Below are 15,960 nucleotides of genomic sequence, written 5' to 3' on the forward strand. Positions count from 1 at the left end.
AGTTCAAAATGCAGAAATCACCGGTCTTCTGTGTCCTTCGCGCTGGGAGTTGGAGACTGCAGCTGTTCCTATTCGGCCATCTTGCTCCGCCCACCCCATTCCTTCTTATAACTAATTTATCTAAGAACTTGCCCTCTGCTTTTCAGAAGAAAGACATCTCTTGCATGAAAATCTTATCATCATACATTACATGAGACTGTAAAAACCTCTAGGGCACCAGATAAGGGAATAATTGGTAATATTAGTGTGGTAGTTGAGAAAATAAGAGACTATAATAACTGGGCGACAAATCCTCTTTGCAAATCAGGTGGTTTAAATTCTTTGCTTTCATCAAAACTGAAGGAGGGCCTAATATGTCAAATGATGGGTCACTGAACATAAATTTTGATGACAGATCGCTATGCAATTTTTGACCTGTAACTTGGAAGACGTGCAGAGTTGAGGGACATTGTTACAACGTAACTCCACATATTCCTATTTACTTATGTATGAGAAGGTTCTCAGTATTTGAATTTATTATAAATGACAGATAGAAATGTAATTGATTTTATCCTGTTTCATTTCAGCAGCAAGTAACATTCAAACTTGGCTAAATGAGCTACCTGGACAGGGGAGCAGGGATGAAAACCCCATTTCTCCTATTAAAAGCTGTATTTCCAATAAAAATTCAGTCTTTATGCCAATTATTTATCAAAACTTGTAGTACATTTAGGTTTTTATTAAAAAATTAACAATTTGATCCCTATGGTCAAAGGAAATAAAGTTTATATGCAAATTTTTATTACAGAGAAATACGATGACCAATAGAAATTTTTATGCCTAAAATTTATTCTATTAGAGTAAAAACCTATGGGGGAAATGGTATAGAAATATAAGTTAAAATAGAAAAAGGAATACTGTAAGTTTTCCTACAATTTTTTTTTTTTTTTTTAAGATGGAGTTTCACTCTTGTTGCCCAGGCTGGAGGGCAATGGCATGATCTCGGCTCACCATAACCTCTGCCTCTCAGGTTCAAGCGATTCTCCTGCCTCAGCCTCCTGAGTAGCTGGGATTACAGGCATGTGCTATCACGCCCGGCTAATTTTGTATTTTTAGTAGAGATGGAGTTTCTCCATGTTGGTCAGGCTGGTCTCGAACTCCCGACCTTAGATGATCCACCTGTCTCAGCCTCCCAAAGTGCTGGGATTACAGGCGTGAGCCACTGCACCTGGTAAGTTTTCCTACTATTAAAGAAGAGTTTGTTCTTACATTTTCTTAATTGGTAATGTTGAGTAAGACATCATTATGGTGTCTTCATTCCATTGGATAACTTTAAGTCATCTAACAGTTCTTTTTAAAGATGTCAAATGTTTATAATATACACAGACATGGTATCTTTTCCCACTATTTAATTGTTTGATAATATTTTTTAGATACCAATGTAAAATGTGCAAGGAGATATGTATTTTTTAAGTCTTTTAGGGATATGCTAGCAAAAATTTTAAAGAACACTTCACTAGGGCATGAGAGGATAGTGGTTCTGTTACCAAGCAGGAAATTTTACCAGGGGAGAATGAGGAAGGCTGAGAACTGAGAAGACTAAAGAACAGGGTAATAGGAGTGGGAGTTGGAGGTCAGTGAATGGAACTCTCCGAATATATCTCCTGGATGCCTCTGCAGTTGTATTTATGCTGCACTTTCACAGAAGACCAGTGAGATTTTGCCAAAAGACACTCAAGTCTCAAGTACGAAAGCCTAGGGATAGGACCCAGCGGTGCCATTCACTGAGTCTATGCTTTTGAGCAAGTCACATAGAATCACCCAACCTTACTTTTCTACTTCTACAACAAGAAAAGTAGTATCTGTCCTAACTCCCTCATAAGGCTCTTGTGTGGTTTGAAAAGCATATACTATATATGAAAGCACTTTTGATGACTTCTATACAACTTTAAGCTGGTGTTATGGTGATCTTTTCACAGAGTAAATAATTTATTCTACAACATGTCCTTATTACTTTAAATAACTTTTACAAATTAAGCTATAAGTTTAGTGAACAGGGAAGAATGATATCTAGCATAAAATGAAAGATATTTAAAAATATTTTCAATGGACACATTTTCCATTAAATTCTGTCCTAAAGACACCATCTATTTATACATATCCAGATGCTGGAACTCCCTGGGTTCAGTGTAACTGAACACTGTGGTTTGTTTCTTTCTCAGGCAACATGCTCTGTGCTGAGGATGCTGAGCAACAGTGTGATATAATTCTGTAAGGAACAATCTTCACATTGTAAGCCCTTATTCAACAATCAATGAAAGACCAACAAAAATAGGGTCATCCTACTTCAGCTGAAACGTGTTAGCAACTAGGAAAAAGGAGAAAGTTTGTGCAGAAGACATGAACTTGAAGGTTTACACGCCCCTCCCAAGACCATGCCCAATTGAAATCTTGCACTCAGAAATTCACTCACTGGTAACTTTCTAATCTTCTCCTCATAGGCCTGTTGAGACCCTGGGTCATCAACAAAGTACTCAATATTTTTGTGATTTTCCTTAATCTGAGCAGATGGCATATGTCTCTTTCAACAAACTAAATAGTCCAAAATATATCAACTCCCCCAATGCTCTTTGAGTCTCAAGTAATCCAGAAACATGCCCACATCTCTTCTATCCTAAAAACCAACCGACAACAAAATGAAGGCTGACATACCCACCCTCTCCAGCTACGCTTCAGACTTCTCTTTCCCTTAGTGGCTAAACTCCTCGAAAGAGTGAAATATTCCCCATCCCTCTTTATGCACCTGCTCATTCACTCTCCCATTTAGCCATGTCTGGATTCCTGCTCCCCACTCTATTCAAACTTCACTTTCAAAAGTGACCAGTGGCCTTTCTCTTTGCTAAATCCAAAGGCATCTTCTCTTCTCTATGGCAAACAGCTCCACCGTCCCTCTGAAAAGCCTCCCTCTGCTGTCTTTCCTGCCACTTGATTATCCATTCTTTTGCAAACCTCTTTCACTGGTCCTTTGATAACATCCAGCATTTTCATACAGTCCTTCTCAAGGATCTCCCTATCTCTCATTTTCTCCTCCTCCTACTTTATATCATGGTTCTTTGTCCTGCATCAGAATCACCTGGGGAGCGTTTAAGCCATCATGACGCCTGGGCTCCACTGTCAAAGGTCCTTATTTAATTGGGCAGACAAAGGGCCCAAGAATCAGTGTTTGTAAAAACTCCTCAGGTGACCTCAATGTGCAGCTAGCTTTGAGAATGAGATATGCACTGCCTACGTGACTTTATTCATTCTCAAGGCTGACAACGCACAAATCATTAGCTTCAGTCCCAACTTTTCTTAAGCTCTATTCATACTTCCAATTACTTTTTAGATAATTCCATCTGGATGCTCAACAAATAAAAAACAACATAATAAGTGCTGAATATGATGTAATCGATTCATACCACAATAGGTGTGAATCCATCACAATATCTCCTCACAGTGGCCTTCTCTCTATAAACTTGGTCCTCCGGTCTTATTCTTCTTCAATAATGGAGTCATTAATGGATGCTGAAGTTGAATTTCTCTTTTCCATTCAAGAATTTCTAAAAATTTTCATTATTTAAGAAGTGTGTGTAAATAATCACACACAACACAATGAAATGTGCTTACTCTACTTTTAGAAAATTGATGAGATGCATGTGACACTTTTTAAATGAACGACTTTTCCCCAAATACATTTTTGCTTGGGGTTTATCTGATTAGTTTATGAAAATTCATCAAATGAGACCACACAGACAATTTGTGTCATTTTAATGAATCAAATTTTAAAAGCATACAGTCAATAAAACTCTTTTTTTGTTGTTGTTGTTATAAGGAAAACAAAAGTGCTTTGGAGTCAGGCAGAGTTGGCTTTGAATCCCAGCCCTCCCACTAATTGAGCGTGTAGCCTTGTGCAGGCAGCAAGCTCCCAGAATCATAATCTTCACCTGGACAAGTGCAGGGTGTATCCCTCCAAGGGTTGTGGGGGGATTTAAATGAGATATGAAAAGAAAGCACCTGGAATTAGTAGATAGTCAATAAGCGTAATTTCATTGCCTCTTCCCTAGAACTAACTTGAGCCTACACAAAGCTATACCTACCTAAATGTATTTTAAACAATGATTCAGTGCCCTTTAGTGTCTCTATTAAGAAGTACATGTCTTCAAATTCATAATACCAAATTAGTAATATCTCAAAAAAAAAAAACACCTGAGAGAAATCTGACTTTCAATTTACTGCTGCACAGGACTATAGGTAGTGGTTTATGAGTCTTCATTCATAAAACACTCCCAGTGAGGAAAGTGTCATCTTATTTACAGCTTCAATCCCTGCTAGTGTATGTACAGAAGAGATGTCATATCTCTAGCCTTTCTACATGGGGACCAGTTCCAGCTCTTGCAGTAGGAGGAGAAAGTGTTTGGAAATCCCTCCAACAGTGAGGTCATTCAATTCTACTGATGCCTTCAGTCTGGCACAGTGTTCTCAAAATACTAACACGATTTTATTAACAAATATGGATGATTCCTAATTTGATTACAATTTTTAGGACTAGAGCATATTGACACTATATGGTATGTTCCCAGAAAAGGTGTATAAAACTGCCATCCCTACTTGTGTGCAGTGTGATTTAAGAAGCAACTTTTTATGGCTCCTAGACTCACGGTTTTATAGTTTCACTGTTACTGCTATTTTATAATAGTCAGAACCATTGGCTGCCTAAGTACTGTCAGGGAAAGAGAAGTTTTGCAGCAAAACATGGAGATCATTTTTCAATGGCTCAGGCTTCCATAATTTCTTTTGAGTAGCGACTCCAGCATTCAACAACCCTCATATTTCAAAAATGCTCTGTTAACTCTTTCCTAAAAACGTTGTTCTTCAGTTTAAATTTTTATTTATTTATAGTATCAGCAAAGACAGAGAAATATGGATTAACTTTTCCAGTGGATTATCCATTTATAGCTGGTCATTAAATATGGGATAAGTTATAATCCAGTTTAGTTTTGACTTTCATAGTCATTTTCTCACCTTTGTTCACTCCCCTCTCTATTATTAAACATCATAAAAATGATGTTACCAAAGACAGATTCCCATGTTCTTGTATTTAGAGTATATATAATGGGACTCCATTTAGATAAGACAGTTATTTTCCAAACAATATTTATTTCCAATAATTTTTCTCATGGTTTGCTATCAAAAGTTTTAAAATTATAACTATGCTCATGTTTTACTATTAAAAAACAGAAGACAGCTATCTGGGGCAAAGTAACATATTTTTTAAAAAGGACAACTATGGCCTCTCCCTCAGTGCTGCATTCTTCATAATGGCCTGGGCAGAAGGAACGTGTCCCAGGGTGATTCATATATTTGGGGCTTTCCTGGAATGTCTGACACTAGACGTAGTAATCCTAACTATTTTCCAATATGTTTAATGTATTCTCTGAGTTGTTCCTTTTTAAAATAAGCAAATTAGTATCACAGTAAGAAAAAAATTATAATCTGACATTCAAGTCTTATTTTCTGTTTCTAACAAGAGGGGCAATATATTTGTAATCACAATAATATAGACATTATGGTAACAAAGGGTGATGTTGCACCTTTGGATGATACAAATACATAGCTGAATATCATTGAACATTTAGGAATGTGAGCCATATTCAGCAGAAAGTATAGAGTTTTAACTCCATACGAAACAAAAAGCTTTATTTTAGGATACACTTTGACTACCTTCAAGAAGACTAATGTGTTGATTTTGTAAGTATCTTCCTCATACTTTTGGAATCAACACAAGCAGGCACTGCTTATATTATGAAATAACTGGACTATAACTCCATCTCTTTCTAAAGTCTTGCCAAGTATGGAATGCAAATGCCAGTAAATAACAATACAAACAAAATCATTTTTTTCTCCTCAATCAGAATACTCTAAAGTTCAGATATTATGGAAACATATAAGTAGAAACTATAACAAATTATAATCTGATTCTGATTTACATGTTTATAACACCTTCCATATGATCCTATAGGCTGAATTTTGTGATTTCTTTTAGCATAACCTTTTACATAAAGTTGACTTTTTGAGGTTTTCAAATACTTAAGAGCTTGTTTATTTCTTTAGTTCAGGATAAATAAACCACATCCCTGCATTTTACCAAAAGGGCAGTGTAATTTTTGTTAAATTAAGTTAAAAAGGAAGGAAAGACCAATGAAAATCTTTGCAGAGATACTTGAGAGATAGGTGGACTTTGATCAGGACCATGCTAACAATGAGAAGTTCTCAGCTCCAAAAATCACTTTTGGCATCCTTTGCCCTTCTGATATACAAACTTGTTAACCTTATGATTGGTTAAGGAATTGTCTCATCATATATGTCAATAATAGAGAGCAAAGCATCTTGCAGTTTTCTTATTATACTCTCCTGTGAAAGACAGATGTGTTGTGTCTAATTATTCACTGATTGGTATCAGGAGAAACATTAACATAATTGGCACATTTGTTCTAATTAACAGAGGGAAACTGCCACATGCCACCCAACATGAAAAGTGAGTCCAGCAACCATTAGCTAGAAAACTCCACGTCTATCAGAAAGGTTACTCTGTTAAACTCAAACTGAGGCCCATCAAGTCAGATCACAGGTTGAAAATGATATAACAGAGTTGAGAACTGTGTGCACACCTAAAAGAATGGAGATTTAGCCTAGAATCATTGTCTATAGGGACATTAATCAAACAAATGAGAAAAGCAATTAGGTGGCTATTATCAAATGTACACTCAGCCAAGCCAATCTTTTCCAAGGAGCATTAGCTAGAAGCTGGGAATCTGCCAAGTTTTACTGACTGGTTTGGAAGTGACAAATCTGATGTTTTTGTGTATTTGTTTGTTTTAACTTTGTCCTTTACACCAGAGCTTCTCAAACTGCATTTTAGAATGACATGGAGAGCTTTAAAAAAATCTTGATAACCTGGCTGTGTATCATATCTATTAAATCAGAATCTCTAGGTGGGATATAAGCATTGGTAGTTTCTAACAATTCCCAGGTGATTCCACTGTGCCTCCACTTCTGAGAACCAGTACTGCAGAGTGGTGTGGTTTTGTTTTGAGACAAGGTGTTGCTCTGTTGCCCAGGCTGGAGCGCAGTGGTGTGATGACGGCTCACTGCAGCCGTGGCTTCGACCTCCCAGGCTCGAGTGATCCTCCCACCTCAGTCCCTGGAGTAGCACACACTGCCATGTCTGGCTTTTTTTTTATTTTTTGTAGAGATGGGGTTCTCTTACATTGCCCAGGCTGGTCTTGAACTCCTAGGCTCAAGTGATCCTCCTGCCTTGGCCTCCCAAACTGCTGGAATTACAGTTATGAGCCACTGTGCCTAGTGAAGACTGGTTTGATGATCTTGCTATGATTTTGATTAAGTGTTCTGGGTCTGAGATTCTAAGCTCCCGGGTCATGATGATGTAGATAATCTATGTACCACAGTTAGAATAGCAAGGCCTTGACAATTTTTTTTTTTAATGAGACTGAGTTTCACTCTTGTTGCCCAGGCTGGAGTGTAATGGTGCGATCTCAGCTCACTGCAGCCTCTGCCTCCTGGGTTCAAACGATTCTCCTGCCTCAGCCTCCCGAGTAGCTGGGATTACAGGCATGTGCCACCACACCCGGCTAATTTTGTATTTTTTTTTTTTTATTAGAGATGAGATTTCACCACGTTGGTCAGGCTGGTCTCAAACTTCTGATCTCAGGTGATCCACCTGCCTCAGCCTCCAAAAGTGCTGGGATTACAGGCGTGAGCCCCCATGCCTGGCCAAGGCCTTGACAATTCTAAAAGATATTGACAGCTAATAGTCTTCTGTAGACTTTCACAGGTAGGTTTGGCTCTAATTGCTCCAGAGTTTGAAATCTTAGTATTATTTTCTCATTTCTCCCACTGGTGAAAGGTATCTCACCCTCCCTTGTAGGTGCTTTAAACAATCACAACAGTTCTCTACTGTGGATAATTATGCTGGACGTTCTCTCTTGCTAAAAACCAGAGGCTACTATGTAGATTTTTGCTTCTCAGTTTTGGAATAAAACAAGTATCCATTCACTTCTGTGTTGACCACTGTGAAATATACTTTGCACCTTTCAGTAGGTTTGTGGAAGCCTGGGTATTTTTGTGCTTTAAAAAAAATGTTTGTCTTTAAGCAAGCTGAAATTATATCTTTAGACAATGGTAAAAAAAGATAGCCAAAGGATTAAAAAAAGCAAGTGGAAACTAGTGGCATTTTGCTCAGTTGTTGTTACTTCTGCAAAGGAAAGGCATTTGCCAAGAAAGGGAATTTGTTTTCCTGCTGGGGAAACACTCTCTTAATTGCACATATGTCTGGCTCATTGCTTTTGAGGGTTGAACATACATAGGCCATATTTTAGAGGTGAACTTGTCTTGAAATCTGAAAACTTCTAAAACCTAAGTTCAACGATGAGGCGATAAAAGCATGTTGACAAAGGAACTAATACCAACAAAAAGCAAATGAAATAAAATAACCAAAACCTAAAGTAAAATGACTATATGTAATAGCACCATCCAAGGGAACAAAATGGCATTGAAGAGTCCCTAAAAGGCTAACTTTTCCAGGGCAAAAGGGCAAAAAATTGACTAATCTGTAGCTAGTTCCTAACCAGTTTTTACTATAAACTTGCCTTTCAGCATAAGTAACTCTCAGCCTTTCTTCTTACCAGTTAAAAGTGTTCAGGTCTATAGCTAAGTCTGACCAGCTTTAGAAAAATACACATTTTTGCTCTCTCTGACTCCATAATGAGTTTATGTTAGTGTGTGTAGGCATATAAAGAATCATTGGAAGAAATCCCAAAGCAAGGGAACTTATTGAAGAAAAACCTTTTTTGAACAAATGAAGGCCAACAAAAGTTTTTTAAAACCCTCCTGCTCTGTGATTATGGGCACAGGTTAGGTCTTTGCCTGCTGCTGAATCTCTACTGAGATAGAGACTGTGCTCAAAAACAGCTGAGGCTTATTAACCATTGATTTTAGGTCATCTGAAAAAAGCTCAATCTAGTGGGTCTGAACTTCCACATGGAACATTTCAGTTTCTCCTCAAAGACTAAATCTTTTCTAGATTTTCATCATTAAATAAATCCATAAAGGTGTTCCTAAATCCATTCTTGCACTTCTAAAATCCATTTTCCATGCAGCAGCCAGAATGATCTTTTAAAGGTATATGTCAGGTCTCAACAATTCCTTCATGTGTCCATTGGCTTTTCAGGCATTTAAAGAAAACTCCAAATCACTTACCGTCTCTGCAAGTCTGCGCCCTCATTCCCTCTTTCCTGACTGAATGTCTTCCTGCCTTCCTCCTTGCTCACTGGGTCTCAGAGACACTGGTCTCCTTTTTAACCCTGTAACCAATCACCTCCTCCTGAGGGTACTTGTCCTTGTTGCTCCCATCACCTGGAGCTTTCTTACTCAGATCTTTTCAAGACAGCTCCTTCCTTACCTTCAGATCTCAGCTCCATTACTGTCTCTTCAGATACACTTTCCTTGAACTCTAAAGTCATCCTCAATCCCCAACAACCATCACCTTCTCTCATATGACCTTGTTTCCTTTAACTTGCTTATCTGAAAATATCTCACTCATTTTTCTTACATTCTTACTATTGTTTTTCTCCTCAAGGGACTTGACTGATTCATATTTCCTGCAACCAGAAAAATGTCTGGCACACCAAGCATCTACAGTAAATATTTCTTGTATAAGTGAATTGATGATTTTTAGAAATCTACATTTTATACTATAGGCTCAAAGCAATCACTAAGTACATGCAGAAATCAAGCCACAGATGTATAAGTCAGATAAAATCTATTATTTCTTTTGCTTTAAAATGGATCTTTTCATTGCTTAAACTTATTGCAGTTTTAATTTGGCTTACATGGTTTCTGGGCTGGTGATGATCTCTGTGTATAACTATTAGAGGCAGTTATTGGAAGAAAAATATGGGATTTTTTTCCATAATTTTTCACCTCAAAAGTATGGGATGATCATAATAAGGAGGTGACTTTGATGAATGTTGATTGGACCAAAGCAAAGCTTGAAAGGTGACTGCTAGGAAGGGAACCTGATACTTTTGAAAACCTGTGTTCAAGGCTGAGAATCATATCCTAATCAAAACTCTGTCTTGTAGCTACACACATGGTAGGAGAAAATTCCAGTGGATAATTACTGGCACTGAAAGCAACATCTCCCTCCAAACTGGTATTCAGATTCTTCTTTCCTCTCTAAACTCTTTTGCCTGGAAAGAGTGTAAAGCACCACTCCAGAGACAACATACCTGCATGGAAATTCATCAGTATGAAGTTCCTATTATGGGAGAATGGCAGGGAAACGTGAAGGACTCATGAAAGAAAGTGTTCAGCAGCCATATTAATAATCAATTAGATGGAGAGCCACCTGATGCTGCCCATTTGGCGGCGCCTCCAGCTGCCACCAGCTTTCTGCCCTGTCAGTATCAGCTTAAAAAAATCTGTTGCCTGTTTATCACGACTACACTCAGCAAAATAGCCTATTCTTTTGCACTTCACCCCATATTTTCCCTCTTGCTAATTAGAGATGCAAATGTTGATAAATAACATGACAGTTTCTAAGCACAACTGGGTCAATAAGTTGAACATTGTGCACTGTTCCTCCAATTAAACTCCTATGAGAAATAGCTCAATTATAATTAGAGGAGCAATTATCCCCTTGTTAAAGGTGAAACAAATCACAGGTTTTAGAGAAAAATTCAGCTTTGCTCCTTCTGCCATGCCAACAAATCTGGTATCCACTGATGTTTTCATCCCAGTACTCTCCAAAAGAGATAATCTGATAAAGCATCTCTGAATATATTTCTGGCTCTCCATGTGACAGTAACATTTTCTAGGCATAAAATAAAATGAGCAAAGGGGGATTAATTTCATAGAGTGCTGCTATTATGCTAGTGGAATAACCCAGCACCAGTTCCATGGGTGTATTAATTTTCTTGCTTCTTCAGGGAGATGGGGGGAAGGTTTATCTGTTGAAAGAAAGGCAAACGCCTCACCAGAAATGGAAGAAAACAATCATATTTTTGGCTTGATCCTAACAAAAGTGTTATTAAAGGAAACACTGAGCTATATCATTTTAGAGTCTTCCTGGGATTTTTTTTCCTTTCTTTCATCTAGTTTACTTGAAAATTTTAATAATATTTTTATTAACACCTCCCTTATCGTCCTGGAACTCAAGTGTCTCCCACTCCCAGTGGCCTTGGTTCCTGGTCCTAGTGGTTTGGAACCCTACCCTCAGGGTTCAGACTGATGGAATCTGTCATCCCACACCAAGATCTCTCAGTAGGATTGCATCTTCAGGGACGAGAAGCATCCTTTTCTGAGCATTCCATCTCCTGAGGTGCTGCCTCCATGTCACATCCAGCGGGGCCGCTTTCTGTCATTTAGTTAAATATACTTAGAGAATCTACTAAGTGACTTATAACTTGCTGGCATTAGAGATAAAACATGATCAAAAAACTTTTTGCTCCTTATTTCATCATGAGCTTGTCAGGCAAGAAGAAGAGTAAACAGATAAATTTCAATACAATCAGTAGGTAGAGCTATATAAAATTGTGGCATGTGGGGGCTGCCGTTTAGCCAGGCACACTGGTTCATCCATGCCAGGTATTCAATGTGGAAACAGTTCTGTATCTGTTGCTAAACTACTGAGTGTCCCTCACCCCCAGGCCCTGGCTGGCTGCCTGGGATTTCTGGATACCCTGTGACCCCGTGGCTAAAGGGTTATAGATGATGTAGCACTAGGCCCCTAAGAGTCTTCTCTTGTGCTAAGGAATCCATGCAGTTATTAAATATTTGGAATAAAATCCCTAGATATAAAGAAAGGACTTTAGGGAGAACAGAGAACGAGCAGCCAAGTCTAGAGTTCTGAAACTGTTGTGCTTCATCCCTAGCGTCCCTTGTTTTCTTATTGGAAAGGGCTTAGTCTAAAGAAGTATAAGGAGTCCTCGGTTGGCCTCTTCCTCCTCTGAGACTTTCTTTGTCACCCTCTTTCCTTGGGCTCTGAAAAGGAGATCTACCAAGAGTACCCTCAGGCTAAATTTCCTCTTTGGGAGAAAATGTAAGGGCTGGTCTAGTGTCCTGAGTCAAAAAGGACTGAATGAACAATAGTAGCTTTAAAGATGAGGGTAAGGGGCCAGTTGTGGTAGTTCACACCTGTAATCCCAGCACTTTGAGAGGCTGAGGTGAGCAGATCATTTGAGGCACAGAGTTTGAGATCGGCCTGGCCAACATAGTGAAACCCTGTCTCTACTGAAAATACAAAAATTAGCTGGGTGTGGTGGCGTGTGCCTGTAATTCCAGCTACTCAGGAGGCTGAGGCATGAGAATTGCTTGAACCTGGGAAGTGGAGGTTGCAGTGAGCCAAGATCATGCCACTGCACTCCAGCCTGGGTGACAGAGTGAGACTCTGTCTCAAACAAAACAAAACATCAGGGTAAGGGCAGCAGCACATCACGACTTGCTATAAGTAGTTGCATTAACCAATTATTTGGTAGTGTTGTTGAAAGAGCATTTCCTTATTTTAAAGCTCACAATATTGTCTTCATTTGTAGCATGTGTGGACTCCAACCAAAGTAACTGACTAGAGAATACAGGAGAGCATCTTGGTGATTCTTAGAACAGAAGCTTCCCCTCTGCGTACCCCACAGTGCCAAGAAGAGGGGCAAGGTACTCAGTAAGAATTTTGAATTTAAGAGGTTGAGCTTGGTGTTGTGTGAATTAAAAAATGATAATATAATAATAATACCAACAATGGCTAATGTTTCTTGAGTGCTTTTGACATGTTCTAAGTGATTTGCATATATTATCTCATTTAAACCTCACGACCACATTCTGCATAGACACTATTATTATCTCCCCTTTATGGTTAAGGAAACTTTGGTTCACAGTATTTAAGTACCTTGACTGAAGTAAAAAATGGTGATGCTTGGGCTTGAACCTGGAATTCTGTAAGAAAATTAGAAAACATTCTATGGTGGAGATTATAGGATGCCAAAATAGGGCAGAAGTAAAATGTTATTACCTTAGAAATGCCTGTGCCATTATTTGTACCCAACGTGGTATATCAAAACTAAGACTAGAGTTCTTGACAAACTTACTGATTTGGAGAGAAAAGAAATTACTGCTTCCTGACATTCTGCAAAGAATGTACCTGACTACTTCCTCAATAGAACTAGACATATGCTTATAAAATAAAGATCAATTGAAACAATCAGCCATATGTTCATTGAACATATTTTGCCTGACTCTTTCTTGGAATCATTTGCCTTGGAGACAAAAGGAACACGAATCCAGTCTGGCTTCATCTTCCAAAGTCTGATCTAATTATTACAAAACACATGAGTTTTACCTGCTGGTTTTCCTTTAACCTCAATATTTCACTTTATCCTATTTTTATGCTTAAAGATTCTTTAAACAAATAAATGAAATATTAAATAATGAATGCATTTATATTAGAAGGAAAATGATCGTATAATCCTTTAATTCACCAAGTTACCTTTCATTCCTTTCTTTTTTAATTTATCTGCTCCTCTTGAGCAAATGGCAGTTGTAATATGTCATGTTAAGGTATTCATTAGCTTTCTGATCTTGGTGATTTTAATAGTGTTGAAAAGAATCTACACAGGAATTTATTAGCCTGCTCTTGAGCATGTGTGTTTGATCTCTCTTCTGACTTTAAAAAATGAAAAAGAAATGCATATTAAATATAGTTCTTTGAATGTCAAATGGGTATATGATTTTTGAGCTTGCCAAGTTTTAATTGGTCTCTTCCCTAGTGATGATACAAATAGAATTCACAGCCAATTAGTTGCAGTCATGAATCTTTACTCCTTGACGAAGTGAACTACTTTGTAGAGGAGACTGAAAAAAATGAAGAAATTACTAAGATCTCCCCACCTAAAGTCTTTGCAAGGATCAGTTACCTTTTAGAAGCCCTGAGCGAAAGTGATGCCATGGATACCCATGTCGCTCATGATCTGTTTTGGTCTTTAAAGTGGTTTCATGGAGGAGGTGTGCATTAAAATTTTAGAAATACCATTAAGAAGACATATGCACTATTGTAATTATCAAAATGAAATATTGAATAGAGAAGAGTTTCCTCCTTCCTAGTCATACTAAATCATACTGTGTCTTAGTGCTGGGAGATAAGGTTTTGATGCCGTTGAATGAAATAGCTACTATCAAGCAAAGTCTCTGATAACAATTGGCATGAGAGGCCCAATTTAAGGCAAAAAATAGCCCTCTTTCAAAGTAAAAAAAAAAAGGAATTTCATTAAAATTTCCTTTGAGTTCTTTGCATTGACTTATAGAGATATGAAAGGTTGTGATAGAAAAATGGAGTTATTTCATAAGGACTCCGCCTAAATTTTCAATTAATTAATTATTATTATTACTATTAAAAAAATCAGATGTTTGAGTTTGTTGTCAGGGGACCAGTGAACTACCTGACCCCATCTTTACTTCTTGAAAAAAATTGAAAAACTATGAGAAATAAAATAGTTTAAGTACATTATTAATTATTAATTGCTTTTTGGACTATGTTGAAAGTCTCAATAGTATTATTTTTCACTTTTAGAGATAGGCACAACTTCAAGGCTTAACTTTGAAAAATTCATATACATTGAACGCATATATAAGACCAAATTGCAACAACTGAAATATGCCCCTTTTAACACATGCAATAAAGAGTAAAATTTTCAAATGACTCAATGTAGTTTGGAGGCCAACAAGGACCACCACCAAACTGGCAGCTATGCCACTTGTCAAATTAATGTGTGCTTGGGCTTGTAGGACATGGGGTCAGTTAGGGCAATAGTGTCAGATACATATAAGGATGTCTCCTAATAATCATTTAAAGGGTAATCTGTTTTTAGAGTTTAGGATTTATTTGTTAACAAATGGAAGACACAGTATTAGTTTTCCTCAACAGTGTGATCTAAGATGATGGTGAGTGCTTGCAATCTCTTCTGGGTCACAGAGTCCCTCTTCCCCAAAGAGAGATATTTTCAAAGGGCATTGTATTGTGTGGTGCTAATGAAAAGTCATGGTATGCATCTGATTTGTAATACTTCATTAGCAACCAGTAGGCTTTGTTCTAGCAGAAACAACAACAACAACAAAAAAACAATGGAAAATGAAGGACTTGATGGAAAGCTTATAGGATGAAACTAATTGACACTTGTTACTCCTAAAACATGTTTTTATGCAAGGTGTGTGGGCATGGCTTTTCGGTATGTCTATGACTACATCATGGAATGGAAAATACATATGTTAGGTGAACAGGCTCACAGACACAGAAAAACACACTGTCTTCTTCCACTCACATTTTTCGCATATCAGCAAGAACAATAATAAAATTGATGGCACATTGTTAAGTCATACCATCTCTCTCTGTGAAAAGTGCCAGATAAAATAAAGCAGTATTTCTGATTTCTTGAAAGAGAATGACAAAATTAAACCAAGTTGCCCGTGGCTTTGTCCAATGGGGCATTCTAATTGACTCCCAAGTCATTAATCAGTTCCCAATCAATCTATTTTGCCAGCAGCAGGCAGTTAGGACTCCATTACCAACCATTCATCATGCCATACCCTAATTCACTGCACCATTAGCCAGGGATTAAGCCCCTGTTAGAATAACTTAGTGCCAATTGCTAAATTGAAAGAATTGTTGTTATTCACCTCAGCCACTGGGATCCCTTCAGGTGGTCGACACTGGAGTAAGACTTCCTGTTCCAAAGACACTTCCTTTCCTAGGGGTTCCTGCTCAAATGTCTTCCGTAGATCTGGAACGTAAAAGTGACAAAATACACGTCAAAACTAACTAAATAACATTCATTCATTTCAGAGAGTACAAAAAATTTTCTGACTTAGTATTTTATCTGT

General features: G+C 37.8%; 1 protein-coding gene across 2 annotated transcripts in view; it reads right to left on the bottom strand.

Annotated features, from left to right (window-relative positions):
• UNC5C (unc-5 homolog C (C. elegans)) overlaps positions 1 to 15,960 on the bottom strand; it is a 388,250-nt gene that overhangs the window by 99,881 nt on the left and 272,409 nt on the right. For both annotated transcript variants that reach the window (XM_011932900.1, XM_011932892.1), the window contains exon 4: positions 15,757 to 15,860. In XM_011932900.1, coding sequence (XP_011788290.1) covers positions 15,757 to 15,860 — 104 coding nt within the window. The remainder of the gene's footprint in view (positions 1 to 15,756; positions 15,861 to 15,960) is intronic.

This window comes from Colobus angolensis, unplaced genomic scaffold (genome assembly GCF_000951035.1).
Source record: "Colobus angolensis palliatus isolate OR3802 unplaced genomic scaffold, Cang.pa_1.0 Scaffold123, whole genome shotgun sequence".
In the NCBI taxonomy this organism is placed as follows: Eukaryota; Metazoa; Chordata; class Mammalia; order Primates; family Cercopithecidae; genus Colobus; species Colobus angolensis.